The following is a 27,319-nucleotide window of genomic DNA, read 5'->3' as shown; positions in this document are numbered from 1 at the left end:
ATTGACGGAAAGTTCAAATGAGCCGACACTATTCAAACTCCAACTGACAAAACTCAAGTTTAAACTCCTCTCTATCTGTCTATCTAAATCATGCTAACAATATGCTAATCATGCTAGTAACTTGCTAATCATGCTAGAAACATGCCAGTAACTTGATAATCATGCTAATAACATGTTAATCATGTTAACATGCTAAAAACATGCTAGTCAAGCTAAAAGCATGCTAGTAACTTCCAAGTCATGCTAGCTAGTGACATGTTAATCATGTTAGAATCATGCTAGCAAGTTGCTAATTGTGTTAAAAAATGTTCGAACAACTTGGTAATCACGTTAGAAACATGCTAGCAACTTGCTAATCACGCTAGAAACAGGCTAGTAACTTACTAATCACGCCAGAAACATGCTAGTAACTTGCTAATCATGTTAGCAACATGCTAGCAACTTGCTAATCACGTTAGAAACATGCTAGTAACTTGCTAATCATGTTAGCAACATGCTGGCAACATTTTAATCATGTTAGAAACATGCTAGCAACTTGCTAATCACGTTAGAAACATGCTAGTAACTTGCTAATCACGTTAGAAACACGCTACTAACTTGCTAATCATGCTAGCAACATGATAGTCACTTAAAAAAAAATGTGCTAACAACTTGATAATCATGTTAGAATCATGCTAGCAACTTGCTAATCTTTCTATAAACATGCTAGCAACATGCTAATCATGTTAGAAACAGGCTAGCAACTTGCTAATCATGTTAGAATCGTGCTAGTAACTTGCTAATCATACTAGAAACATGTTGGCAACATTTTAATCATGTTAGAAACATGCTAGCAACTTGCTAATCATGCTAGAAACATGCTAGTAACTTGCTAATCACGTTAGAAACACGCTAGTAACTTGCTAATCATGCTAGCAACATGATAGTCACTTAATTGTGCTAAAATGTGCTAGCAACTTGCTAATCTTTCTATAAACATGCTAGCAACATGCTAATCATGTTTGAAACAGGCTAGCAACTTGCTAATCATGTTAGAATTGTGCTAGCAACTTGCTAATCATACTATAAACATGCTAGCAACATGCTAATCATGTTAGAAAAATGCTAGCAACTTACTAATCAAATTATAAACATGCTAGCAACTTGCTAATCATACTATAAACATGCTACTCATGTTAGAAACAGGTTAGCAACTTGCTAATCATGCTAGAATCGTGCTAGCAACTTCCTAATCATGTTAGAAAAATGATAGCAACTTACTAATCATGCTATAAACATGCTAGCAACTTGATAATCATATTAAAAACATGCTAGCAACTTGCTAATCATACTATAAACATGCTAGCAACATTCTTATCATGTTAGAAACATGCTAGCAACTTGATAATCATTAAAAACATGTTAGCAACTTGCTAATCATACTATAAACATGCTAGCAACATGCTAATCATGTTAGAAACAGGTTAGCAACTTGCTAATCATGCTAGAATCGTGCTAGCAACTTCCTAATCATGTTAGAAAAATGCTAGCAACTTACTAATCATGCTATAAACATGCTAGCAACTTGATAATCATATTAAAAACATGCTAGCAACTTGCTAATCATACTATAAACATGCTAGCAACATTCTTATCATGTTAGAAACATGCTAGCAACTTGCTAATCACACTAGAAACAGGCTAGTAACGTGCTAATCACGCCAGAAATATGCTAGCAACTTACTAATCACGTTAGAATCGTGCTAGCAACTTGCTAATCATGTTATAAACATGCTAGCAACATGCTAATCATGTTAGAAACAGGCTAGCAACTTGCTAATCATCCTAGAATCGTGCTAGCAACATACTAATCATGTTAGAAACAGGCTAGCAACTTGCTAATCATGCTAGAATCGTGCTAGCAACATGCTAATCATGCTAGAATCGTGCTAGCAACATGCTAATCATGCTAGAATCGTGCTAGCAACATGCTAATCATGTTAGAAACAGGCTAACAACTTGCTAATCATGCTAGAATCGTGCTAGCAACTTGCTAATCATGCTAGAAACAGGCTAGTAACGTGCTAATCACGCCAGAAATATGCTAGCAACTTGCTAATCACGCTAGAATCGTGCTAGCAACATGCTAATCATGTTAGAAACAGGCTAGCAACTTGCTAATCATGCTAGAATCGTGCTAGCAACTTGCTAATCACGCTAGAAACAGGCTAGTAATGTGCTAATCACATTAGAATCGTGCTAGCAAATTGCTAATCATGCTAGAAACATGCTAGCAACTTGCTAATGATACTATAAACATGCTAGCAACATGCTAATCATGTTAGAAACAGGCTAACAACTTGCTAATCATGCTAAAATCGTGCTAGCAACTTGCTAATAATGTTAGAAAAATGCTAGCAACTTACTAATCATGCTATAAACATGCTAGCAACTTGCTAATCATGCTATAAACATGCTTGTAACTTGATAATTATATTATAAACATGCTAGCAACATTCTTATTATGTTAGAAACATGCTAGCAACTTGCTAATCACGCTAGAAACAGGCTAGTAATGTGCTAATCACGTCAGAAACATGCTAGTAACTTGCTAATCACGCTAGAAACAGGCTAGTAATGTGCTAATCACATTAGAATCGTGCTAGCAAATTGCTAATCATGCTAGAAACATGCTATCTATCTATATCTATCTATCTATCTATCAAACATTAAGCTTTTAAAACTACTTTAAACTTCAAACTGTTTCAGACTGAAAACCGCCAAACTTGAAACTTTTAAAACTTGGAAAGCTTTTTAAACTTTTTAAACTTTTTTTATCTAGTTGCCATTATTAATGGCCCACTCACCAATGCATTTGATCCCGTCTCCTTCCCAGCCGTCGCGGCAGCGGCACTTGAAGCTCCCAGGAACGTTGACGCAGGCGGCGTGCATGTCGCAATTATGAGCACCGATCTCACACTCGTCGATGTCTGACACGAAACAAACATTTTAGACCATTTTTGTTGGTGGGACTGTATTTTTGACGAATCCAGGTTGTTATAATGGTACCTGTGCAGCCGGTCGAGCCTTTTTTGACGAAGTATCCCAGCTGACAGTGGCAGATGAACGAGCCCTTAGTGTTTTCACAGTCGCCGTGTAGACAAATGTTGGGATTCAGATCACATTCATTGACATCTAGAGGAATAAATGACGGGAAAGATCAAATTAGGACATAATATGAAGATAGAAATAAATAAAAAAGACATTACAATATCATTAGTAAACATTAGAATAAAATATATGAAGAAAAAATTGAAATGAAGAAATAAATGCAATAAAATAATTAGACAAAAATTCAATAAAGTAAAAAAAAAATCAAGCTTTATTTTAAGGTTAAAATTAATTAAGGTGTTAGTTTTTGTTATTTAAAATTAAATAGAAAAATAAAATAATTAATGGAACAAACATTTATAAAACAAATCAAGGATAGTTTTTATTATTAAAAATACATTTAAAACAAAACAAACAAATTGAGGTGACTATAAATTCTAATTACATTATGTGAAACTATTAAATTAAAAGTAAATTATTACTACATAAATGACAAGAAGATAAAAAAGAAAGTAACACAAACATACATAAATAAATAAATTAATTAAATTGCTAACCAACTAAATAAATAATTACTTAAAATGTATAAAATAAATGTATAAAATAAAAACAATAAAATAAATAAACAAGGTTACCTCACATTCAAATTAAATTGTCAAATTATTAAATTAAAAGTACATTTTCATTTCATAAATTACAAATACATAAAATGGCAAATAAATTGAATAAATAATTAATAAAAATGTAAAAAATAAATCATGGTTAAACATTAAAATTGCTTAAAGATTTAATTCAAAGTAAATTATTATTTTTATTATATAAGGGTAAAAAAACAATAAAATGATTAAGGGAAGTAACACAAACATGCAAATAAATAAAATAACAAACAAATAATTAATTAATAAAATATATAAAATAAAAACAATAACATAATTAATAAAAATAATATAAATAAATAAAATAAATCTAGGAAATAAACCAAACATTCCAATTAAATTGTCAAATGATTTAATTAAAATTAAATTGATAAATTTCAAATAAATAAAATGGAAAACAAGCTGAATGAATAATTAAAACAAATGTATAAAATAATTCAAGGTTAGTGCACATTCTGAAAGAAATGTCAAATTATTAAATTAAAACTAATTTAAATTACAAGAAAGATTAAAAATGGGAAGTAAATAAAATGACAAACAAATTGAATAAATAATCAATTAAAATGTATAAAATAAAATAAAAATTAATAAAAATAATTAAAACAAATCAAGGTTACTTCAATTAAAACGAATTTAGGTAACATTAAATAATATACAATTATTTAACTCAAATTAAATCGTTAGTTTTTGTTATTTAAAATTAAATAGAAAAATGAAATAATTAATGGCAACGACAATTTATAAAATAAATCAAGATTCTAATTAAACAATGTCAAACTATTAAATCAAAAGTAAATTATTACTTCATAAATGACAAGAAGATAAAAAGGGAAGTAACACAAACAAATTAATTAAATGACAAACAAATTGAATAAATTATTTGCAACAAAAGTAAATCATATTAAATATTTGTATTCTTTGACCATGAAATGCACACAAATGCATATGTAAGTTGAGATATAAACTATAAACTTGTGTTCGTCTCACCGATGCAGGTTCTCATGTCCATGGAGGCCATGAATCCGTCAAAACAGAGGCAGCGATATTCTCCAGGGATGTTCGTACACTGTCCGCCGTCGCAGATGTCTGGCGTGTCTTCGCATTCATCAATATCTATGGAAAGAGATCAGGGGTCAGTCTGAGATGCACCATAAACATGTCATTGACATGTATGTGTGTGTGTGTTTGTGTGTGTGTTACCAGCGCAGGTCCTGAGGTCAGGCATAAGTGCATAACCCTCACTACAGCTGCATTCGTAACTGCCCTCAGAGTTGGTACAGTGAGTATCACAGCCGCCGTTCATGATGGTGCACTCGTCGATATCTGTAATGATACAAAACACTTACTTACTGAATGTACTGATGAAACACAGCGGGTGGATTGATTTCTAGATGAATACGTTTGTTTAGTGTGTGGTTTTGATGGTTTGCTCACCTACGCAGCCCTGTCTGTCCGGCGTCACCTGGTATCCCGTATCGCAGGAGCACTGATACGTGCCCACCATGTTCACACACTTACCGTTCCTGCACAGGTTATCACTAAGCTCACACTCGTTCACATCTGGGGGGAATAAATAAATAAAATAATTAATGCATGAGAGAACGGTTAGACTTTAAATCGTATGAAAGAGATCAAATTTAATTTCAAATGCACTGCACAAACATGATTTTTTTGGTCAGCTTCTCGAATTGAATACAATAAAATTGTTTATATATATATATATATATATATATATATATATATATATATTATATTGTTATATTATGTGTAGATAAAATAATAGAAATAAGTTGTAAATTGTTTAATTAAATTATTTTAGATATTAATTCTTAGTAGATTTTAGCTTTAAATTATGCTTTTATAATTAAATTATTATTTATAATTTAAATATTAAAATGAAAAAAAATATTATTAAACTTTTGTTTCATTTTAATGTTTATATAAAATTTTAAAATGAAAATAAGTGGTAAATTACATTTAATGATAGTGTATGTATAATACATCCACTTCTATTATATTTCATTTTAAATAGTAAAATGAAACAATGGTTTAATCATATTTTATTTTCATTTTGATATTTATATAAAATACTAAAATAAAAATAAGTGGTAAATTACGTTTAATAATTTTATATATGATACAAAATATTTCATTTTCGTAATAATAGTAACACTAATAATGTAAAGGTATTTAATTATTTAATAATATTATTAATATGTTTTATTTATTTTTTAATACTTCTTCTGTACTTATACACTTATCAATTTATGAAAAATAATGAAAAATATGTATTTATTTAAATATTAAATATTAAAATGAAAACAAAATATAATGAAACTGTTTCATTTTAATGTTTATATAAAATTTTAAAATAAAAATAAGTGGTAAATTACATTTAATGATAGTATATATAATACATCCACTTCTATTATATTTCATTTTAAATAGTAAAATGAAACAATGGTTTAATCATATTTTATTTTCATTTTGATATTTATATAAAATACTAAAATAAAAATAAGTGGTAAATTACGTTTAATAATTTTATATATGATACAAAATATTTCACTTTCGTAATAATAGTAACACTAATAATGAAAAGATATTTAATTATTTAATAATATTATTAATATGTTTTATTTATTTTTTAATACCTTCTGTACTTATACACTTATCAATTTATGAAAAATAATGAAAAATATGTATTTATTTAGCTAGAATTTACTTATATTGTCGGTATTATAAGATCAAAAATACAATTAAAAAAACATTAATATATTTCTACTATACACTAATAAATGTATAAAATATTAAATGCTCTATTTAAAAAACAATTAATGTATGATATATTTTTAAATACTATTACTTTAATAAAATTATTAATTAAATAATTTATAAATACGATTATTTTAATTAAATATTAATGAATTGATAAAGAAAATAATTAGATAAATTATTTAAATAAATTAAAATGAAGTAAAATTACATAAATCTACTGTACTCACATTTTAATGTACAAAAATATTTTCATTGTATTTAAATAATAATAGTAATAATTTATTTACTTATTTTAATACAATTGATTATGCATGTGTTATTATTTATTAAATATTTATTACAACTTTTTATATAATAGCTATTTATAAATACAATTTATACAGTTATTTTAATTCAATATTAATAAATTAAAAAACATATTACTAAATGTTTAAAATATGGATAACTGTAAGTTTTTAAATTAAGTAAAATTATATAAATACATTTAAAATTTTTACTTTACAAATATAAACAATTCTTTTTTTTCCCTTTTCAATGTTTTTTTCCAAAATAGTAAATGTGAGTGGGTCTAAAGTGTGTCTCTTTTGTACCTTCACAGGCAGAGGCTTCTGTACTGAGCTGGTGTCCCGGCGGACAGTCGCACTCATAACTGCCCTCTGTGTTAAGACAGGTGCCGCCGCGGCACAGCAGAGGGTCCCGCTCGCACTCGTCAATGTCTGCGGGACAGAAAGACAGTCTTTGAAAGCCACAGTGTCTGAGTTTCTCTGAGGAAAACAACCAGGGTTCGAGTCTCACCCATGCAATTCTTCATCATCATGAAGCCGCTCTCATAGCCGTCGAAACACTCGCACTCGAAACTGCCGGGCGTGTTGACACAGACGCCGTGTCCGCACAGGTCTGGAGAGATGGTGCACTCGTCGATATCTGTGGGAAAAACAGGAATAACATTAGCCGTGGATTAAAATGCATGTTTGTTTGTTTTTTAGATGAAGGTACTGATGCAGATGTTGACCTGTGCAGTTCCTCTCCTCCATGGTCAGGGCGAAACCGCTGTTGCAGCGGCATTTGAAGCTCCCGATGGTGTTTCGACACGTCCCGTGAGTGCACAGGCCTTTGAACACCTTACATTCGTTCACATCTACAGAGAAAAAAAAACAGGCTCGTCAACTCATTATTCAATGCATAGAACAAAAACCCTGAGGAAAACACCAATAATCTTAATTTCTGTGTCTGTGAGTGTTGTAACCTAGTAATACTTGAAAAAATGTACAGAAAACCAAAACATTTATTTATTCTTTTTATTATAAACATACACATGAATGTTTATTTTAAGAAATATTCATTGATTTTTTAAAAAAAAAAACATTACATCAAATAAAAGCATTTTATTTATATAAAAAAAATTCAAATATATTTTGTATTTTGTCAGTTTATGTATAATTTATATTGAGTTCAAATTTTAAGTAAACAAATAAATATAAAATAAATACAAAACAATTCTATTTAGTTATTCATTATAATTTATTTATGTTTACATTTTATATACAACTTTTTATTAAATTGATAAAGTTTCATGTGAAAATTGTAGGTAACAAACATGTATTTATTTATTTATGTACTTAAATAATAATTATGATTTATAAATAATTTAAAATCTATTTTAATTTTATGTAACATAATATAACCGTAATATATTAAAAGTTATATAATTTGTCAGGTTTACCAAATATATATAAAATAATTTATATTAGTTAAAATCTTTAATTTTCATTTAATTTAAAGATTAATGTAAATGTTTTAGGTAACAAATAATTACATTTATTATACATTTATTTAGATTTAAAATCAATTTAAATATAATATGACCATAACATATAAAAAAATTACACAATTTCTGAAGTCAAAATCTGATGTTTTATTGTCAGTTATAATCGGTATCAGATATTAGTGTTTTCAAAATTATCGGTATGGGCTCAATTACGTCGATATTGGAAGCCGATAATATCAGCAAAATTTTGTTTCTAACAATGTTTTTTAAATGTTGTAAACACTATAGATGCATAATATCGGCCAATATTGGTTATCAGCCAAACCAACGTTATTATCGGTATCATATCGGTGAAAATTTCTATATCTGCTCATCCCTATGAATAAATGACAGAAGTTCTGACGCTCCACCTTTGTTTTCAAATGTTGTAAACACTATACATGTATAATATCGGCCAATATCGGTTATCGGCCAAAGCAACATAATTATCAGTATCATATCTGTCAACATTTCATATATCCGCTCATCCCTATAAATAAATGCCAGAAAGCTCTGACCTTCCACCTTTGTTTTCAAATGTTGTAAACACTATAGCTGTAGAATAACGAAACAATATCGGTTATCGACCAAAACAACATAATTATCGGTATCATATTGATGAAAATTTCTATATCCGCTCATCCCAATGAATAAATGACAGACAGCTCTGACATTTCACCTTTGTTTTCAAATGTTGTTAACACTATAGATGTATAATTTCGGGCCAATATTGGTTATCGATCAAAACAACAAATAACAGTATCAAATCGGTCAAAATGTCATATATCCGCTCATCCCTATAAATAAATGCCAGAAAGCTCTGACCCTTCACCTTTGTTTTCAAATGTTGTAAACACTATAGCTGTATAATAACGGGCCACTATCGGTTATCGATTAAAACAACAATAATCGTATCATATCGGTGAAAATTTCTATATCCAGTCATCCCTATGAATAAATGACAGACATCTCTGATGCCCCACCTTTTTTAAAAAATGTTGTAAACACTATAGCTATAGAATAACGAGACAATATCGGTTATCGGCCAAAACAACATAATTATCGGTATCATATTGATGAAAATTTCTTTATCCGCTCATCCCAATGAATAAATGACAGACAGCTCTGAGGTTTCACCTTTGTTTTCAAATGTTGTTAACACTATAGATGTATAATTTCGGGCCAATATTGGTTATCGATCAAAACAACAATTAACAGTATCATATCGGTCAAAATGTCATATATCCGCTCATACCCATAAATAAATGCCAGAAAGCTCTGACCCTCCACCTTTGTTTTCAAATGTTGTAAACACTATAGCTGTATAATAACGGGCCACTATCGGTTATCGATTAAAACAACAATTATCGTATCATATCGGTGAAAATTTCTACATCCAGTCATCCCTATGAATAAACGACAGACATCTCTGATGCCCCACCTTTTTTTAAAAATGTTGTAAACACTATAGCTATAGAATAACGAGACAATATCGGTTATCGGCCAAAACAACATAATTATCGGTATCATATTGATGAAAATTTCTTTATCCGCTCATCCCAATGAATAAATGACAGACAGCTCTGAGGTTTCACCTTTGTTTTCAAATGTTGTAAACACTATAGATGTATAATATCGGGACAATATCGGTCATCATCCAAAACAACATAATTATCGGTATCATTTTGGTCAAATGTTCTATATTCGCTATGAATAAATGACAGACAGCTCTGACGTTTCACCTTTGTTTTCAAATGTTGTAAACACTATAGATGTATAATATCGGGACAATATCAGTTATCGTCCAAAACAACATAATTATTGGTATCATTTTGGTCAAATTTTCTAAATTCGCTCATCCCTATGAATAAATGACAGACAGCTCTGATGCTCCACCTTTGTAGAAGGGTCGTCCTGTCAGGATGTCTCCACGGTTGGCAATTCCGGGTCCCCGTGGGCAGATGGTTTTGAATTCGGGCGTGTTTGGTTTGGGACAGGCCTCACAGTCCACGCCCCACGCCGCTCCCACAGTACAACAGCACATATCCACACGATAGCGGCCCGGTAGAGGCTCCACGCACTCATCCTCGTCCCATTTCATGTAGCACTGCTCACTTCGGATGTCTACAGGACACAAAAAACGCTTTAAATCACTGCTGTTTGGTCCACACATGTTTTCAGTTACAAATAACAGGTTTGTTTTTGTCCCTTTCAAAGTCATAAATCATGTTGATAGTTTCTGTTTTTGGTTTAAAGACATATATTGATGCATTATGTTGTCTGCAACCAATAAATCAACTAAAGCAATAAATAACTTAAAAAATATGTTTTCTTACCAACACATGTTCGTCCGGCTCCGTCCAGCGTAAGTCCCTCCGGACATTCGCATCGGAATGAGCCCTGAGTGTTCACACAGCGTCCGTTTGTGCACACGCCCGGAAATACCTCGCACTCATTAATATCTAATAACAGGGCAGAAAGGAGATGCATCATTATGCAGTGCACTAGATAGATAATATGGTTAATACAGCAAAGGATTATGGGTAGCACATACCTTCACACACAAGTCCCTTCATGCGAGCAAAACCTTTCGAACAGGCTGTATCTGTAGAAAATACAGTTCAAAAACTTGTGAGATACGGTTTACTTTACGTATGATATAGTGTTTCTAAGATTGTCTTTAAAGCAAATATTGGTTAATTTAGTTTATTTTTCACAGCTAAATGAACCGATAATTGCTTTAAAATTTAGACAAAATTTAGGCTTAATTAAATTAAATTTGGCTTTACAAACCTATTAAATCTTTCAAATTAATCTTTTTATTAAATTAAATATAAATGAATACAAAATATATACAAAATTTGAATTAAATATTTAAATATAAATAAAATTACAATTAAATTTGGATTTTTTTTTACATATTAAAACTTTAACAATAAACTTTTTAATCAATTAAATATAAATAAATACAAATTAAAATGGCAAAATGTATATAAAAATAGACACAAAATTCTAATTATTATTTAAATATAAATAAAATTACAATAAATAAATAATTATTTTTACTATAAAAATTTATTAAATACATTAAATATTAAATAAATTTAACATAATACAAATTAACAATTTTTATAAAAATCTAAAATAAAATAATTATATATATATATATATATTATATATATATATATATATATATATATATATATATATATGTGTGTATGTATATAAAATAAAATATAAATCAAATAATAATAAATAAGTATAATTATTTGTTACCTCAATAATATTGTATTAAATTAAAAAACATTGAATTTAATTAGTATAAATTATATACAAATAAATGTGTATCATTTAAATTATTTAAATATAAATTAAATTACAATAAAAATATAATTATTTCTAGAATTATAATATATATAGCTTTTTTTGTATATGAACTAACCAATTTCGCAGCGTTCACAAGGGCTTCCCCAGGCCGCCCCGAGCGTAGAGCAGCACTCAGACTTCAACGTGGCCCCGTTGATATTCACCTCACAGCGGCCGTCCTGGATGTTTAGCCAGCAGGTTCCTTTCATGCTGTCTGCATGAGGCAAATAAGTGAAAGACAACCAAAAAAGCGTAACAATGTCAAAAGGACGTTGTGACATTTTAAAGCGGATCCCCTGCGGAGTCAATGCATTTCTGCAGATACATAAGAACCAACTCGGATATCTAGCGGGCTGGGATCGCAGTGGGCATTCATGCTAAAAGCACAAACGCGTGACCTATAGCCTTCATACTCCATTAATTTCAATCAAACAGCAATCGGTTTCAGACAAAGAATAAAAACCGACTGGCTAGAAATGAATAAAAGTAGCAGAATGCTTCCCAGTTGCATCAAAAAACGATTGACATGAACATCACTATGCTAATGTTGCATAATAAAGTCTCTCAAGTAGCGACTATCCATAGTAGATCCACCAATCAGAGAACTCGCTGTTACCACGTAAACACTTCTGTTAGCTTAAAACGACTTTTCGTACTTACCTACGCAGATGGTGTTGGTGGAATCCAACTTGCTGCCGTGGGAACATTCGCAGCTGAAGGAACCGGCTATGTTGCGGCAAACGCCGTTGATGCAGGGGTTGGAGTCGCATTCGTTGATGTCTACGCGAGGTAAGAACGAAATATACGATGTATACAATGTTATGCAAATTTTACAAAAAAATAAAAATTAACGGAAAAAAATATTCGTAAGGAAACCTTCGCAAGTCTCAGAATCGGCCTTGAAGGAGAATCCTTTCGGGCAAGAGCAAGTGTAACTTCCGGGTGTGTTTCTACACATGCCGTTGTCGCACAACAACCGATTCACCAAACACTCGTTAATGTCTGAAAGATACGAAAAAGTTACGAAATTTAAACACAATCACTACTCATAGATTTCAAAGCAAGAAGTCGTTTGTGCATTAAACACAGTAGAAGCTACGTTTTCCACATAATAAAGTTACGTAATAAAAAAAGTTAACGCGACTTACCAACGCAGTTCTTGCCGCTAGCGTCGGACTCGTAACCGATGTTACAGATGCAACGGTAGCTCCCGCGCAAGTTCTCGCAGATCCCGTTTTGACAGATATCCGGATCCAAAGCGCATTCGTTGATGTCTACGGAGAAACCGAATGCAGTCCGTTAGCATTTAGCATTTGCAAACGCGATTAGCACATTAGCGGAAACAGACTTACCTCGTCCGTCCGCGGTGATTCCAGGTCCGCTGCTACAGACTGCCTGAAACTCAGCTGTGAACAAATAAATGACGTTAGCATGCAAGTCTAAATTAGAGTACATTGCACGTTAGTAAAAAGTATTGTTAAACTCGAAGGTCTATCATTACGGTTTACCGGAGTTGAATGCAGGGCAGGGTTGGCATGGTTCTCCAAATCCGTGTTCTGGGTTGGCGCAGCAGCATTCTGACTTCGTCACCGCTCCGGGGAACGGACGCGAGCAGGTGCCCATCTTTATTGCGCCGTAGCAGGTGGTGCGCATGTGGGTGTCTACGCAGACGCGGCCGTCCACGTCAATGGCTAGTCCTGGCGGGCACTCGCAGCGGAAAGAGCCCTCGGTGTTCACGCAGCGGCCGTTCATACAGATGCCCGAGGTCTGGCATTCGTCAATGTCTGTGGAACGAAAAAGCGCAAGTCGTTAGAGAACAACACGCCAGTAACGAATATACGCAAGCGCAAGTGACACTGAAAAGTTGCAATGAGTAAACAATTTTCAGAGAACAATGACTTAAATTTTGGTCATTAAAGACTTCACAGACGTCTCAAGGTGTGTGGCATCACATTTGACGACAAACTTGGGAAACTTGATGTCTAACATGCACCAATGTACAAATATACGTAAAAGCAAATGAGACTGAAGAGTTTTCAGAGAATAACGACTGTAATTTTGGTCTTAAAAGAATTAATTGACAAATGACATCAGATGTGAGAACCAAAGATGTCTCAAGATGTGAGGTGTCAGATTTTACGTCAAATTAAAAAAAAAAGCGCAATTGGAAATTTTAATTTTGACTGTGATTTCGCATCTGTTTCGCAAACAAAAACTGTTTTATGACTTTAGAAGGAAGTTAGTGTAGGAAATAATAATATGCCTGAGGTCTGGTGTTTATAGATGTCTATCAGAGTTTGACGAACGAGAATATAGCGTAAACGTTAGAGAGCAATACGTTAATAACGACAACTGAAGACGTCTGACGTCACTGACATGAAAACTATTGAGCTAAATAATATCAAATGTCATTGGATATTGCGTCTTGCAAGGGTTCACGATTGACGTCTAACAAGCGCCAATGTACAAATATAGGCAAACACAAATGGGATTGAAAAGTTGCAATGAGGAAACGATTTTCGGAGAATAGTAACTTAAATTTTGGTCATTAAAGACTTCACAGACGTCTCAAGGTGTATGGCATCAGATTTGACGTCAAACTTGGGAAAATGCGCAACTGGAAATTTTATTTTTAACGATTTCGCATCTGTTTCTCAAATGAAAACTGTTGAATGACTTCAGAAGGAAGTTAGTGTAGAAAATAATAATATGCCTGAGGTCTGGTGTTTATAGATGTCTGTCAGAGTTTGACGAACGAGAATATAGCGTAAACGTTAGAGAGCAATACGTTAATAACGACAACTGAAGACATCTGACGTCACTGACATGAAAACTAACTATAAACAAATGCAAATGAGACTAAAGAGTTTTCAGAGAATAACGACTATAATTTTGGTCATAAAAATTTCATCAGATGTGAGAACCAAATACGTCTCAAGATGTGAGGTGTCAGATTTTACGTCGAATTTTTAAAAAAGCGCAATTGGAAATTTTAATTTTGACTGTGATTTAGCAACTGTTTCTCAAACAAAAACTGTTTTATGACTTCAGAAGGAAGTTAGTGTAGAAAATAATAATTTGCCTGAGGTCTGGTGTTTATAGATGTCTGTCAGAGTTTGACGAACGAGAATATAGCAGATTTTACGTCAAATAAAAAAAAAAGCGCAATTGGAAATTTTAATTTTGACTGTGATTTAGCACCTGTTTCTCAAACAAAAACTGTTCTTTGACTTTAGAAGGAGTATAGTGTAAAAAATAATAATATACCTGAGGTCTGGTGTTTATAAATATCAGTCAGACTTTGACGAATGAGAAAATAGCATAAACGTTATAGAGCAATACGTTAATAACGACAACTGAAGACATCTGACGTCACTGACATGAAAACTATTGAGCTAAATAATATCAAATGTCATTGGATATTGCGTCTTGCAAGGGTTCACGATTGACGTCTAACAAGCACCAATGTACAAATATAGGCAAACACAAATGGGATTGAAAAGTTGCAATGAGGAAACGATTTTCGGAGAATAGTAACTTAAATTTTGGTCATTAAAGACTTCACAGACGTCTCAAGGTGTATGGCATAAGATTTGACGTCAAACTTGGGGAAAATGCGCAACTGGAAATTTTATTTTTAACGATTTAGCATCTGTTTCTCAAACGAAAACTGTTGTATGACCTCAGAAGGAAGTTAGTGTAGAAAATAATAATTTGCCTGAGGTCTGGTGTTTATAGATGTCTGTCAGAGTTTGACGAACGAGAATATAGCGTAAACGTTAGAGAGCAATACGTTAATAACGACAACTGAAGACATCTGATGTCCCTGACATGAAAACTAACTATAAACAAATGCAAATGAGACTAAAGAGTTTTCAGAGAATAACGACTATAATTTTGGTCATGAAAATTTCCTCAGATGTGAGAACCAAATACGTCTCAAGATGTGAGGTGTCAGATTTTACGTCAAATTAAAAAAAAAGCGCAATTGGAAATTTTAATTTTGACTGTGATTTAGCAACTGTTTCTCAAACAAAAACTGTTGTATGACTTTAGAAGGAATATAGTGTCGAAAATAATAATATACCTGAGGTCTGGTGTTTATAGATGTCTGTCAGAGTTTAACGAACGAGAATATAGCGTAAACGTTATAGAGCAATACGTTAATAACGACAACTGAAGACGTCTGACGTCACTGACATGAAAACTATTTAGCTAAATAATATCAAATGTCATTGGATATTGCGTCTTGCAAGGGTTCACGATTGACGTCTAACAAGCGCCAATGTACAAATATAGGCAAACACAAATGGGATTGAAAAGTTGCAATGAGGAAACGATTTTCGGAGAATAGTAACTTAAATTTTGGTCATTAAAGACTTCACAGACGTCTCAAGGTGTATGGCATCAGATTTGACATCAAACTTGGGAAGAATGTGCAATTGGAAATTTTATTTGTAACGATTTAGCATTTGTTTCTCAAACGAAAACTATTGTTTGACTTTAGAAGGAGTATAGTGTAATAAATAATAATGTCTGAGGTCTGGTGTTTATAGATGTCTGTCTGTTTAACCAACGAGAATATAGCACAAACCTTAGAGAACAATACGTTAATAATGACAACTGAAGACATCTGACGTGAAACTAGTGAGCTAAATGATATCAAATGTCATTGGTTATTGCATCTTGTGACGTTCACGATTGATGTCTAACATGCACCAATATACGCAAACGCAAATGAGACTGGAGAGTTTTTGGAGAACAACAACTTACATTTTCTAAGAATAATAACTTTAATTTTGGTCATTAAAGACTTCACAGACGTCTCAAGGTGTGTAGGATCAGATTTGACATCAAACTTGGGAAGAATGTGCAATTGGAAATTTTATTTTTAACGATTTAGCATCGGTTTCTCAAACGAAAACTGTTGTATGACTTCAGAAGGAAGTTAGAGTTAGATTTAGATAAATAATATCAAATGTCATTGGTTACTGCGTCTTGCGACGGTTCACAATTGACATCTAACATGCACCAATGAACAAATATACGTAAACACAAATGGGATTGAAGAGTTTTCAGAGAATAACGAATATAATTTTGGTCTTAAAAGAATTTATTGACAAATGGTCACCAGATGCGAGAACCATAGACATCTTAAGATGTGTGGCGTCAGATTTGACGTCAAACTTGAAAAATTGTGCAATTGTAAATTTGACTTTGACTTTGATTTAGCGTCTGTTTCTCAAATGAAAACTGTTGTACAGTGTTGTTTTCGTCAACGATGACGATGACGAAATCATTTCGTTGACGCCACTTTTTTTCATGACGATAACGAGATAAAAATGGCTCGTTGATGACTAAAACATGACGAGACGTGTGCGAGTTTTCGTTGACGAGACGAGAATAGACGAAAATGTTAGTGGGTGGTCCGTCAGACGTTTAAAATGCATGAGATTTCCGCTTATTGTGCATGCCAATTAAAACTTAAAAAGTATCTGACGCTATGGCAAGCCGTTTTAGCATTAAATACTCTTTGCTATACTAGTATGGCAAGCCGTTTTAGCATTCCATCCTTGTTTGTCTTTTATGTTCTAAAACATTCCTTCATTATTGTAATTATTGGTGAAAATAGTCGATCCGGAAGCTCACATTGTGTTGAACTATAGATCTGCTATTTTCAGAACTTACAAGTGACACTACCCAACAGCAAAATACTTACTGACCTACATTAATTTGTTAAAAGACTACTTTTTCCCTTTTTTTGACTAAAACTAGACTAAAACCTTTTTGACTTTTCGTCGACTAAAATTGGACTAAAACTATCACATATAGAAGTGACAAAAATTTGACTAAAACTAAGAAGCATTTTAGTCCAAAAGACAAAGACTAAGACTAAATCTAAGATGGTTGTCAAAAACAACACTGCTGTTGTATGACTTCAGAAGGAAATATAGTGTAGAAAATAATATGCATGAGGTCTGGTGTTTATAGATGTCTGTCAGAGTTTGACGAACGAGAATATAGCGTAAACGTTAGAGAACAATACGTTAATAACGACAACTGAAGACGTCTGATGTAAAGACTATTGAGCTAAATTATATCAAATATTATATCAAATATTAATGGTTATTGCGGTATTGTGTCTTGCAACATCTGACGTAATGGTTCACAGTTGACTTCTAACATGCACCAATGCACAAATATACGTAAACACAAATGGGATTGAAGAGAACCAAAGACGTCTCTAAATCTGTGGCATCAGGTTTGACGTCAAACTTTAAAAAAACGCAATTGGAAATTTGATTTTGACGATTTAGCATCTGTTTCTTGCGCAAAAACCATCGTATGACTTCAGAAGACTTGGCTTATAGTGTATAGACTAATAATATGCACAAGGTCTGGTGTTCGTGGATGTCTGACAGAGTTTAACGAATTAGAAAACCGTGCAAACCGTTTAAAAATACGTCAATAACGAATAATGATGTCAGTGGTGTCAAATGTCATTGGTTATTGCATCTCGCAAATGTTCACGATTGACGTCTAACATACGTCAATGATGTGCAAATATATAGGAAAACGCAAATGTGATTGAAGAGTTTTCAGATAATAACGACTATAATTTTGGTCTTAAAAGAATTTATTGACAAATGGTCACCAGATGCGAGAACCAGACGTCTCAAGATGTGTGGCATCAGATTTGACGTCAAACTTAAAAATAAAATGCAATTGGAAATGTGATTTTGACGATTTAGCAATTGTTTCTCGCACAAAAACTTTGTATGACTTAAGAAGGCTTGGAATATAGTGACTAATAATATGCCCAAGGTCTGATATACAAAAACGCAAATGAGACTGAAGTGTTTTCGGAGAACAAAGACTTACATTTTGTTAATAAAATAATTAATTGAAAAAATGGTCACCAGATGCAAGAACCAAAGATGTCTCAAGATGCGTAGCGTCAGGTTTTGATGTAAAATTTTAAGAAACGCAATTGGAAATTTGATTTTGACCTTTTAACGTCTGTTTCTCACACAAAAACTATCGTATGACTTAAGAAGGCTTAGAATATAGTGTATAGACTAATAATTTGCCAAGGTCTAGCATGATTTGTCTTGGCGCACCAGGATTGAGATCAATGGTGTCAAATGTCATTGGTTATTGCATCTTGCAAATGTTCACGATTGACGTCTAACATGCGTCAATGATGTGCAAATATATGCGAAAACGCAAATGAGATTGAAGAGTTTTCAGAACCGAAGACGCCTCAAGACGTGTCCATCAGATTTGACGTTGAACTTGCCAAAATGTGCAAATCTGCGCCTGTTTCTCGCACAAAAACTATTGAATTCAGAAGACTTGGAAGATAGTGTATTGACTTGAAGTTACTAGCATTTCATGCTACTTTTATTTTGTTGGATTTGTTTTGTCATTTGACAGATTTGAGCATTAGTAAATCGTTTTTTGGGGTTTAATTAATCCTTTTTATAGTAAATGCTCACCAGTGCAGTAGCGTCCATTGGGCGCCAATGCAAATCCAGGTTTGCAGATACACTTGAAGCTTCCGTCTTCATTTATGCACATGCCGTTGAGGCACATGTTGGTGGTGGCACATTCATCATGATCTGAAAAACAAGAAAACACCCACAGTGTTACTTAAAATGCTTTATTAAACAAACTGTGGATGCTCAGTTGTGTTCTTGAACTAACTATTCATCAAAATCATCAATTAAAAACTTTTATGTTGACCTTTTGACACTTTTCACTCCTTAAAGAGGTTTATAAAGCATTTAAACCAATTGTGTTTAATAATTGAATGCCCCAACCAGCAATCAAACAAGTAAAGCATCTAATTTTGTGTGAAATTTAACACATAAAGTGTAAAAATATGAAAAATGCATATATTAGGCAGTTCGGAGTTTGTTAAAGTCACAGTTTAAGTGCTTACCAACGCAGTTCTTCCCATCAGGACTGATTTCAAAGCCAGCATTACAGATGCACTGGAAACTTCCATCCGTGTTCACGCAGCGTCCGTTACGGCACATTACTCCGTTCACGATACACTCGTCAATGTCTGAAGCAACAGGAACAGATTAGTTACAGTCGTCCACCAGAGGGCGCCAGGCCTTGTGAAGTAAAGTTGTGCTGATTTTCACCAATGACATTCATTGTAAATGGACTATTCACAATAAATGGTGACATTTCAGTGCTGTGTGTGTAAAATACTGAGCACAAAGACATTAGACATTATTTGGTAGATTAAACTCTGGTTAGTGTGTAATGCATGTTTAATACCTTTTAAAATATGTTTTAAAATAATGCTGAAAAAAAAAAAAAAAAAAAAAAAAAAAAAAATATATATATATATATATATATATATATATATATATGTGTGTGTGTGTGTGTGTGTATATATTTATAATATATGAATATAAGTTAATATATTTTATATAAATGTTGACTTAGCAACTAAATAAATTTTAGTTAAGGTTGACATAAGCAAGTTAAAGTATTAAAATGACTAAAAATAAAACTTAAATATGTACAAATATTAAATATAAAGATATAAAGATATAAATAAATAAAAATGACTAAAAACTAAGTGAAAAAAAACAGCATGAAAAACAAATAAATGAACATACTTTAAAAGTGTGTGTGTGTGTGTGTGTGTGTGTGTGTGTGTATATATATATATATATATATATATATATTTATTTATTTATGTGTATATATGTATGTATATATATATATATATATATGCATGTGCATGTGCATGTATATAATTTTCTGTATATATAATATAATATATATAATATATATCAATATGTTATATGTTATGTTATGTAATCTTGCCTTCATTAAAAGGTTAATGGGTCATGTAGAATTTTATCTAAAATTAATGTAAGCTTTTTTTGTATTTTGTATTGACATATTTCTTTAAAAAATAACGAAAAAAAATTGATAACAACATAAATTCTAGGCATGAAGCGCAAGACTGTAAATTATATAATATAATTATATTTTCTCCTTTAAATCTGTTTTTTAGCCCTAAAGTATTTTGAATGTAACAGTGTTGCCATAAAATCATGTCCTAGCCCTAAATTAAGAAAATAAAGATGTAAAATATAACAAAATCATGCCACAAACCAATGCAGGCCTGTTTGGTGGGAGTTCCCTGATATCCCTCGTGACATTTGCAGTGATACGATCCTTGTGTGTTAACACAATCTCCATTCACACACGGGTTACTAGTGCACTCGTCCACATCTGAGGATAGAAAGTAGAGGTATATGAGACCATTAAGACTATTAATCCTCTATATATAACCCTAAGGCCTGTGGAAGTCATGCAAACCTCCTACAGATGGCAGCAGAGGACATTTCAAATCATGTCAACATTTAAGAAATGGACTTTTCTTGACTCTCACTAAAAAAAAAAATCAATGCGTAGGTATACCAATGCACTCCCCGCGAACGTCCTGCCGGTATCCCATGTTGCATTCGCAGCGATAGCTGGTCGGTGTAGGAATACAGCGGCCATTCAAGCACAGGTTGGTGAAATGCTTGCACACGTCGATCGTCGTCTCGTTCAGCTGGCCTGAGTACAAATAATAAAACACAAATCAATTCTTCACAAATGATTGTGTGTGGTTCGCGAATCATTTGATTTAGTTCGCGAATCATTTGATTCATTTCGGGACATTGTGTGTGGTTCGCGAATCATTTGATTCAGTTCGCGAATCATTTGATTCAGTTTGGGACATTGTGTGTGGTTTGCAAATCATTTGATTCAGTTCGTGAATCATTTGATTCAGTTCGCGAATCATTTGATTCAGTTCGCGAATCATTTGATTCATTTCGGGACATTGTGTGTGGTTCGCGAATCATTTGATTCAGTTCGTGAATCATTTGATTCAGTTCGCGAATCATTTGATTCAGTTCGGGACATTGTGTGTGGTTCGCGAATCATTTGATTCAGTTCACGAATCATTTGATTCAGTTCGCGAATCATTTGATTCAGTTTGGGACATTGTGTGTGGTTTGCAAATCATTTGATTCAGTTCGTGAATCATTTGATTCATTTCGGGACATTGTGTGTGGTTCGCAAATCATTTGATTCAGTTCACAAATTATTTGATTCAGTTCGGGACATTGTGTGTGGTTTGCAAATCATTTGATTCAGTTCGCGAATCATTTGATTCAGTTCATGAATCATTTGATTCAGTTCATGAATCATTTGATTCATTTCGAGACATTGTGTGTGGTTCGCAAATCATTTGATTCAGTTCGCGAATCATTTGATTCAGTTCGGGACATTTTGTGTGGTTCGCAAATCATTTGATTCAGTTCGCGAATCATTTGATTCAGTTCGCGAATCATTTGATTCAGTTCATGAATCATTTGATTCAGTTTGGGACATTGTGTGTGGTTTGCAAATCATTTGATTCAGTTCGCGAATCATTTGATTCAGTTCGCGAATCATTTGATTCATTTCGGGACATTGTGTGTGGTTCGCGAATCATTTGATTCAGTTTGCGAATCAGTTGATTCATTTCAGGACATTTTGTGTGGTTCGCAAATCATTTGATTCAGTTCACAAATTATTTGATTCAGTTCGGGACATTGTGTGTGGTTCGCAAATCATTTGATTCAGTTCGCGAATCATTTGATTCAGTTCATGAATCATTTGATTCAGTTTGGGACATTGTGTGTGGTTTGCAAATCATTTGATTCAGTTCGCGAATCATTTGATTCAGTTCGGGACATTGTGTGTGTTCGCAAATCATTTGATTCAGTTCGCAAATCATTTGATTCATTTCGGGACATTTTATGCAATTCGCAAATCATTTGATTCAGTTCGCGAATCATTTGATTCAGTTCGCGAATCATTTGATTCATTTCGGGACATTCTGTACAATTCGCGAAACATTTGATTCAGTTCGCGAATCATTTGATTCAGTTCGCGAATCATTTGATTCAGTTCGCGAATCATTTGATTAATTTCGGGACATTCTGTGTACAATTCGCGAATCATTTGATTCATTTCGGGACATTCTGTACAATTCGCGAATCATTTGATTCAGTTCGCGAATCATTTGAACTGATGCAACATCCACTCACTGATCTGAATCTTGGTTCCGCCGTTGCCGCCATTTCCGTTTCCGGTGCTGTGCTCGCCGCCGTAAATGTAGCCGCCGCCGTTTCCGTTCTGCGAGGGACCTTTGCCATAGCTGCCGATGTTCAGACCGCCATTGCCATCGTGAATAATACCGCCGTTACCGGTGGCAAACGGAAGCCTCTGGATGCACAGTCGCCTGTATTCATCTACAAATGAAACTCATTTATTAATTTATTTATTAAATTGCATGCATTTATACATGTTTATACAACATTTTTGTATAATAGTCTGAGGATTTGGCAACCGCTTGGCTCATGCATTCCTGTGGAAGACACACAACGGTGTTAAATCGAAGGGAAGAGCGTAAAACACGTGGGTGTGAAGACGTGGGAATGAAAGAGAGTGTTTTATTATCCTGAGAGACGATCGCTCTGCTGACCTGACATGTATTTATCGTTATTATGCGGTGAGGTACGGCGTGTCTGGAGTGATTCTTCAAAGAACGCTACATAAAGGTCAACCGCTTGCACATCTAAAGAAATTCCTCTTTTGAAATGATGTTGTTGTTGTAATACAGTACGAGAAGAGTCAACATTAGTTTTAACGTATCATGACAGGATCATAATGTGCTTTAAAATTGGTGCAGTTCAGAATTACATTGAAATACCACAAAATATTTTTTTCTGTAAGCCAATAGTCTTTAGCTTGCAGTACAGCCATGAACTATGCTACTTGCTACCGCTAGTCAGAAGCAAAAGATATTTTAAATATGTATATCTTTTAGGGGTGTGTTAGGATACAGATGTTGGCCTCAAAGCTTACAGACATGGATAAAAACTTCAAAAAGTTTTAAAAAGCTTGTTTTAAATGGGTATTTATGTTAATTATCTTGTAGGACCTTGCTAGCATACAGATCTTAACCTAAAAGCTAACAAACATGGATTATAAACTTTAAAAAAAGTTCTAAAAAGTTCTCAATTTATGTGTATTTATTCTAAATATCTTGTAGAAGCATACTAGCATACAGATTTTAGCCTCAAAGCTAACAGACGTGGACTAAAAACTTCCAAAAAGTTATAAAAAGCTATTTTTAAATGTGTATTTATGTTAAATATCTTGTAGGAGCTTGTTAGCATTCAGATGTTAGCCTCAAAGCTAACAGACATGGACTAAAAACTTCCAAAAAGTTATAAAAAGCTATTTTTAAATGTGTATTTATGCTAAATATCTTGTAGGAGCTTGTTAGCATACAGATGTTAGCCTCAAAGCTAACAGACATGGACTAAAAACTTCCAAAAAGTTATAAAAAGCTCATTTTAAATGTGTATTTATGCTAAATATCTTGTAGGAGCTTGTTAGCATACAGATGTTAGCCTCAAAGCTAACAGACGTGGACTAAAAACTTCCAAAAAGTTATAAAAAGCTATTTTTAAATGTGTATTTATGCTAAATATCTTGTAGGAGCTTGTTAGCATACAGATGTTAGCCTCAAAGCTAACAGACGTGGACTAAAAACTTCCAAAAAGTTATAAAAAGCTATTTTTAAATGTGTATTTATGCTAAATATCTTGTAGGAGCTTGTTAGCATACAGATGTTAGCCTCAAAGCTAACAGACGTGGACTAAAAACTTCCAAAAAGTTATAAAAAGCTCATTTTAAATGTGTATTTATGCTAAATATCTTGTAGGAGCTTGTTAGCATACAGATGTTAGCCTCAAAGCTAACAGACATGGACTAAAAACTTCCAAAAAGTTATAAAAAGCTCATTTTAAATGTGTATTTATGCTAAATATCTTGTAGGAGCTTGTTAGCATTCAGATGTTAGCATCAAAGCTAACAGACGTGGACTAAAAACTTCCAAAAAGTTATAAAAAGCTATTTTTTAAATGTGTATTTATGCTAAATATCTTGTAGGAGCTTGTTAGCATACAGATGTTAGCCTCAAAGCTAACAGACATGGACTAAAAACTTCCAAAAAGTTATAAAAAGCTATTTTTAAATGTGTATTTATGCTAAATATCTTGTAGGAATATGCTAGCATACAGATATTAGCCTCAAAGCCAACAAACATGGACTAAAACCTTCAATAAAACCTGTAAAACATTCTAAAAAGCTCATTTTAAATGTGCATATTTGCTGAATATCTGTTGGGAGTATGTAAGCATACAGATGTTAGCCTCAAAGCTAACAGACATGGACTGTAAACTTCAAAAAAGCTCGGAAACAGATGTTCGCCTCAGAGCTAACAGACATGGACTTTTAGAAAGTCTATTTCAAAGTGTGTATTTATGCTAAATATCTTGTAGGAGCTTGTTAGCATTCAGATGTTAGCATCAAAGCTAACAGACGTGGACTAAAAACTTCCAAAAAGTTATAAAAAGCTATTTTTAAATGTGTATTTATGTTAAATATCTTGTAGGAGCTTGTTAGCATACAGATGTTAGCCTCAAAGCTAACAGACGTGGACTAAAAACTTCCAAAAAGTTATAAAAAGCTCATTTTAAATGTGTATTTACGCTAAATATCTTGTAGGAGCTTGTTAGCATACAGATGTTAGCCTCAAAGCTAACAGTCATGGACTAAAAACTTCCAAAAAGTTATAAAAAGCTATTTTTTAAATGTGTATTTATGCTAAATATCTTGTAGGAGCTTGTTAGCATACAGATGTTAGCCTCAAAGCTAACAGACGTGGACTAAAAACTTCCAAAAAGTTATAAAAAGCTCATTTTAAATGTGTATTTATGCTAAATATCTTGTAGGAGCTTGTTAGCATACAGATGTTAGCCTCAAAGCTAACATACGTGGACTAAAAACTTCCAAAAAGTTATAAAAAGCTCATTTTAAATGTGTATTTATGCTAAATATCTTGTAGGAGCTTGTTAGCATATAGATGTTAGCCTCAAAGCTAACATACGTGGACTAAAAACTTCCAAAAAGTTATAAAAAGCTCATTTTAAATGTGTATTTATGCTAAATATCTTGTAGGAGCTTGCTAGCATACAGATGTTAGCCTCAAAGCTAACAGACGTGGACTAAAAACTTCCAAAAAGTTATAGAAAGCTCATTTTAAATGTGTATTTATGTTAAATTTCTTGTAGGAGCTTGTTAGCATATAGATGTTAGCCTCAAAGCTAACAGACGTGGACTAAAAACTTCCAAAAAGTTATAGAAAGCTCATTTTAAATGTGTATTTATGCTAAATATCTTGTAGGAGCTTGTTAGCATATAGATGTTAGCCTCAAAGCTAACATACGTGGACTAAAAACTTCCAAAAAGTTATAAAAAGCTCATTTTAAATGTGTATTTATGCTAAATATCTTGTAGGAGCTTGCTAGCATACAGATGTTAGCCTCAAAGCTAACAGACGTGGACTAAAAACTTCCAAAAAGTTATAAAAAGCTCATTTTAAATGTGTATTTATGCTAAATATCTTGTAGGAGCTTGTTAGCATACAGATGTTAGCCTCAAAGCTAACAGACGTGGACTAAAAACTTCCAAAAAGTTATAAAAAGCTATTTTTAAATGTGTATTTATGCTAAATATCTTGTAGGAGCTTGTTAGCATACAGATGTTAGCCTCAAAGCTAACAGACATGGACTAAAAACTTCCAAAAAGTTATAAAAAGCTATTTTTAAATGTGTATTTATGCTAAATATCTTGTAGGAGCTTGTTAGCATACAGATGTTAGCCTCAAAGCTAACAGACATGGACTAAAAACTTCCAAAAAGTTATAAAAAGCTCATTTTAAATGTGTATTTATGCTAAATATGTTGTAGGAGCTTGTTAGCATACAGATGTTAGCATCAAAGCTAACAGACGTGGACTAAAAACTTCCAAAAAGTTATAAAAAGCTATTTTTAAATGTGTATTTATGCTAAATATCTTGTAGGAGCTTGTTGGCATACAGATGTTAGCCTCAAAGCTAACAGACGTGGACTAAAAACTTCCAAAAAGTTATAAAAAGCTATTTTTAAATGTGTATTTATGCTAAATATCTTGTAGGAGCTTGTTAGCATACAGATGTTAGCCTCAAAGCTAACAGACGTGGACTAAAAACTTCCAAAAAGTTATAAAAAGCTATTTTTAAATGTGTATTTATGCTAAATATCTTGTAGGAGCTTGTTAGCATACAGATTTTAGCCTCAAAGCTAACAGACATGGACTAAAAACTTCCAAAAAGTTATAAAAAGCTCATTTTAAATGTGTATTTATGCTAAATATCTTGTAGGAGCTTGTTAGCATACAGATGTTAGCCTCAAAGCTAACAGTCATGGACTAAAAACTTCCAAAAAGTTATAAAAAGCTATTTTTTAAATGTGTATTTATGCTAAATATCTTGTAGGAGCTTGTTAGCATACAGATGTTAGCCTCAAAGCTAACAGACATGGACTAAAAACTTCCAAAAAGTTATAAAAAGCTATTTTTAAATGTGTATTTATGCTAAATATCTTGTAGGAATATGCTAGCATACAGATATTAGCCTCAAAGCCAACAAACATGGACTAAA

General features: G+C 32.7%; 1 protein-coding gene across 1 annotated transcript in view; it reads right to left on the bottom strand.

Annotated features, from left to right (window-relative positions):
- fbn2b (fibrillin 2b) overlaps positions 1-27,319 on the bottom strand; it is an 83,232-nt gene that overhangs the window by 26,503 nt on the left and 29,410 nt on the right. Inside the window, exons 10-31 of the mRNA XM_073844561.1 lie at positions 22,815-23,018; positions 21,151-21,291; positions 20,842-20,961; positions 19,643-19,768; positions 19,197-19,319; positions 13,206-13,481; positions 13,050-13,103; positions 12,846-12,971; positions 12,574-12,699; positions 12,358-12,477; positions 11,774-11,911; positions 10,886-10,936; positions 10,668-10,793; positions 10,228-10,455; positions 7,537-7,662; positions 7,320-7,448; positions 7,115-7,240; positions 5,181-5,306; positions 4,947-5,069; positions 4,734-4,859; positions 3,049-3,174; positions 2,847-2,969 (exon numbers count right to left, since the gene is read on the bottom strand). Coding sequence (XP_073700662.1) covers positions 2,847-2,969; positions 3,049-3,174; positions 4,734-4,859; positions 4,947-5,069; positions 5,181-5,306; positions 7,115-7,240; positions 7,320-7,448; positions 7,537-7,662; positions 10,228-10,455; positions 10,668-10,793; positions 10,886-10,936; positions 11,774-11,911; positions 12,358-12,477; positions 12,574-12,699; positions 12,846-12,971; positions 13,050-13,103; positions 13,206-13,481; positions 19,197-19,319; positions 19,643-19,768; positions 20,842-20,961; positions 21,151-21,291; positions 22,815-23,018 — 2,964 coding nt within the window. The remainder of the gene's footprint in view (positions 1-2,846; positions 2,970-3,048; positions 3,175-4,733; positions 4,860-4,946; positions 5,070-5,180; positions 5,307-7,114; positions 7,241-7,319; positions 7,449-7,536; positions 7,663-10,227; positions 10,456-10,667; positions 10,794-10,885; positions 10,937-11,773; positions 11,912-12,357; positions 12,478-12,573; positions 12,700-12,845; positions 12,972-13,049; positions 13,104-13,205; positions 13,482-19,196; positions 19,320-19,642; positions 19,769-20,841; positions 20,962-21,150; positions 21,292-22,814; positions 23,019-27,319) is intronic.

This window comes from Garra rufa, chromosome 7 (genome assembly GCF_049309525.1).
Source record: "Garra rufa chromosome 7, GarRuf1.0, whole genome shotgun sequence".
Classification (NCBI taxonomy): domain Eukaryota; kingdom Metazoa; phylum Chordata; class Actinopteri; order Cypriniformes; family Cyprinidae; genus Garra; species Garra rufa.
The sequence above is the reverse complement of the archived record's forward strand: the minus strand, read 5'-3'. Positions and strand labels throughout refer to the sequence as shown.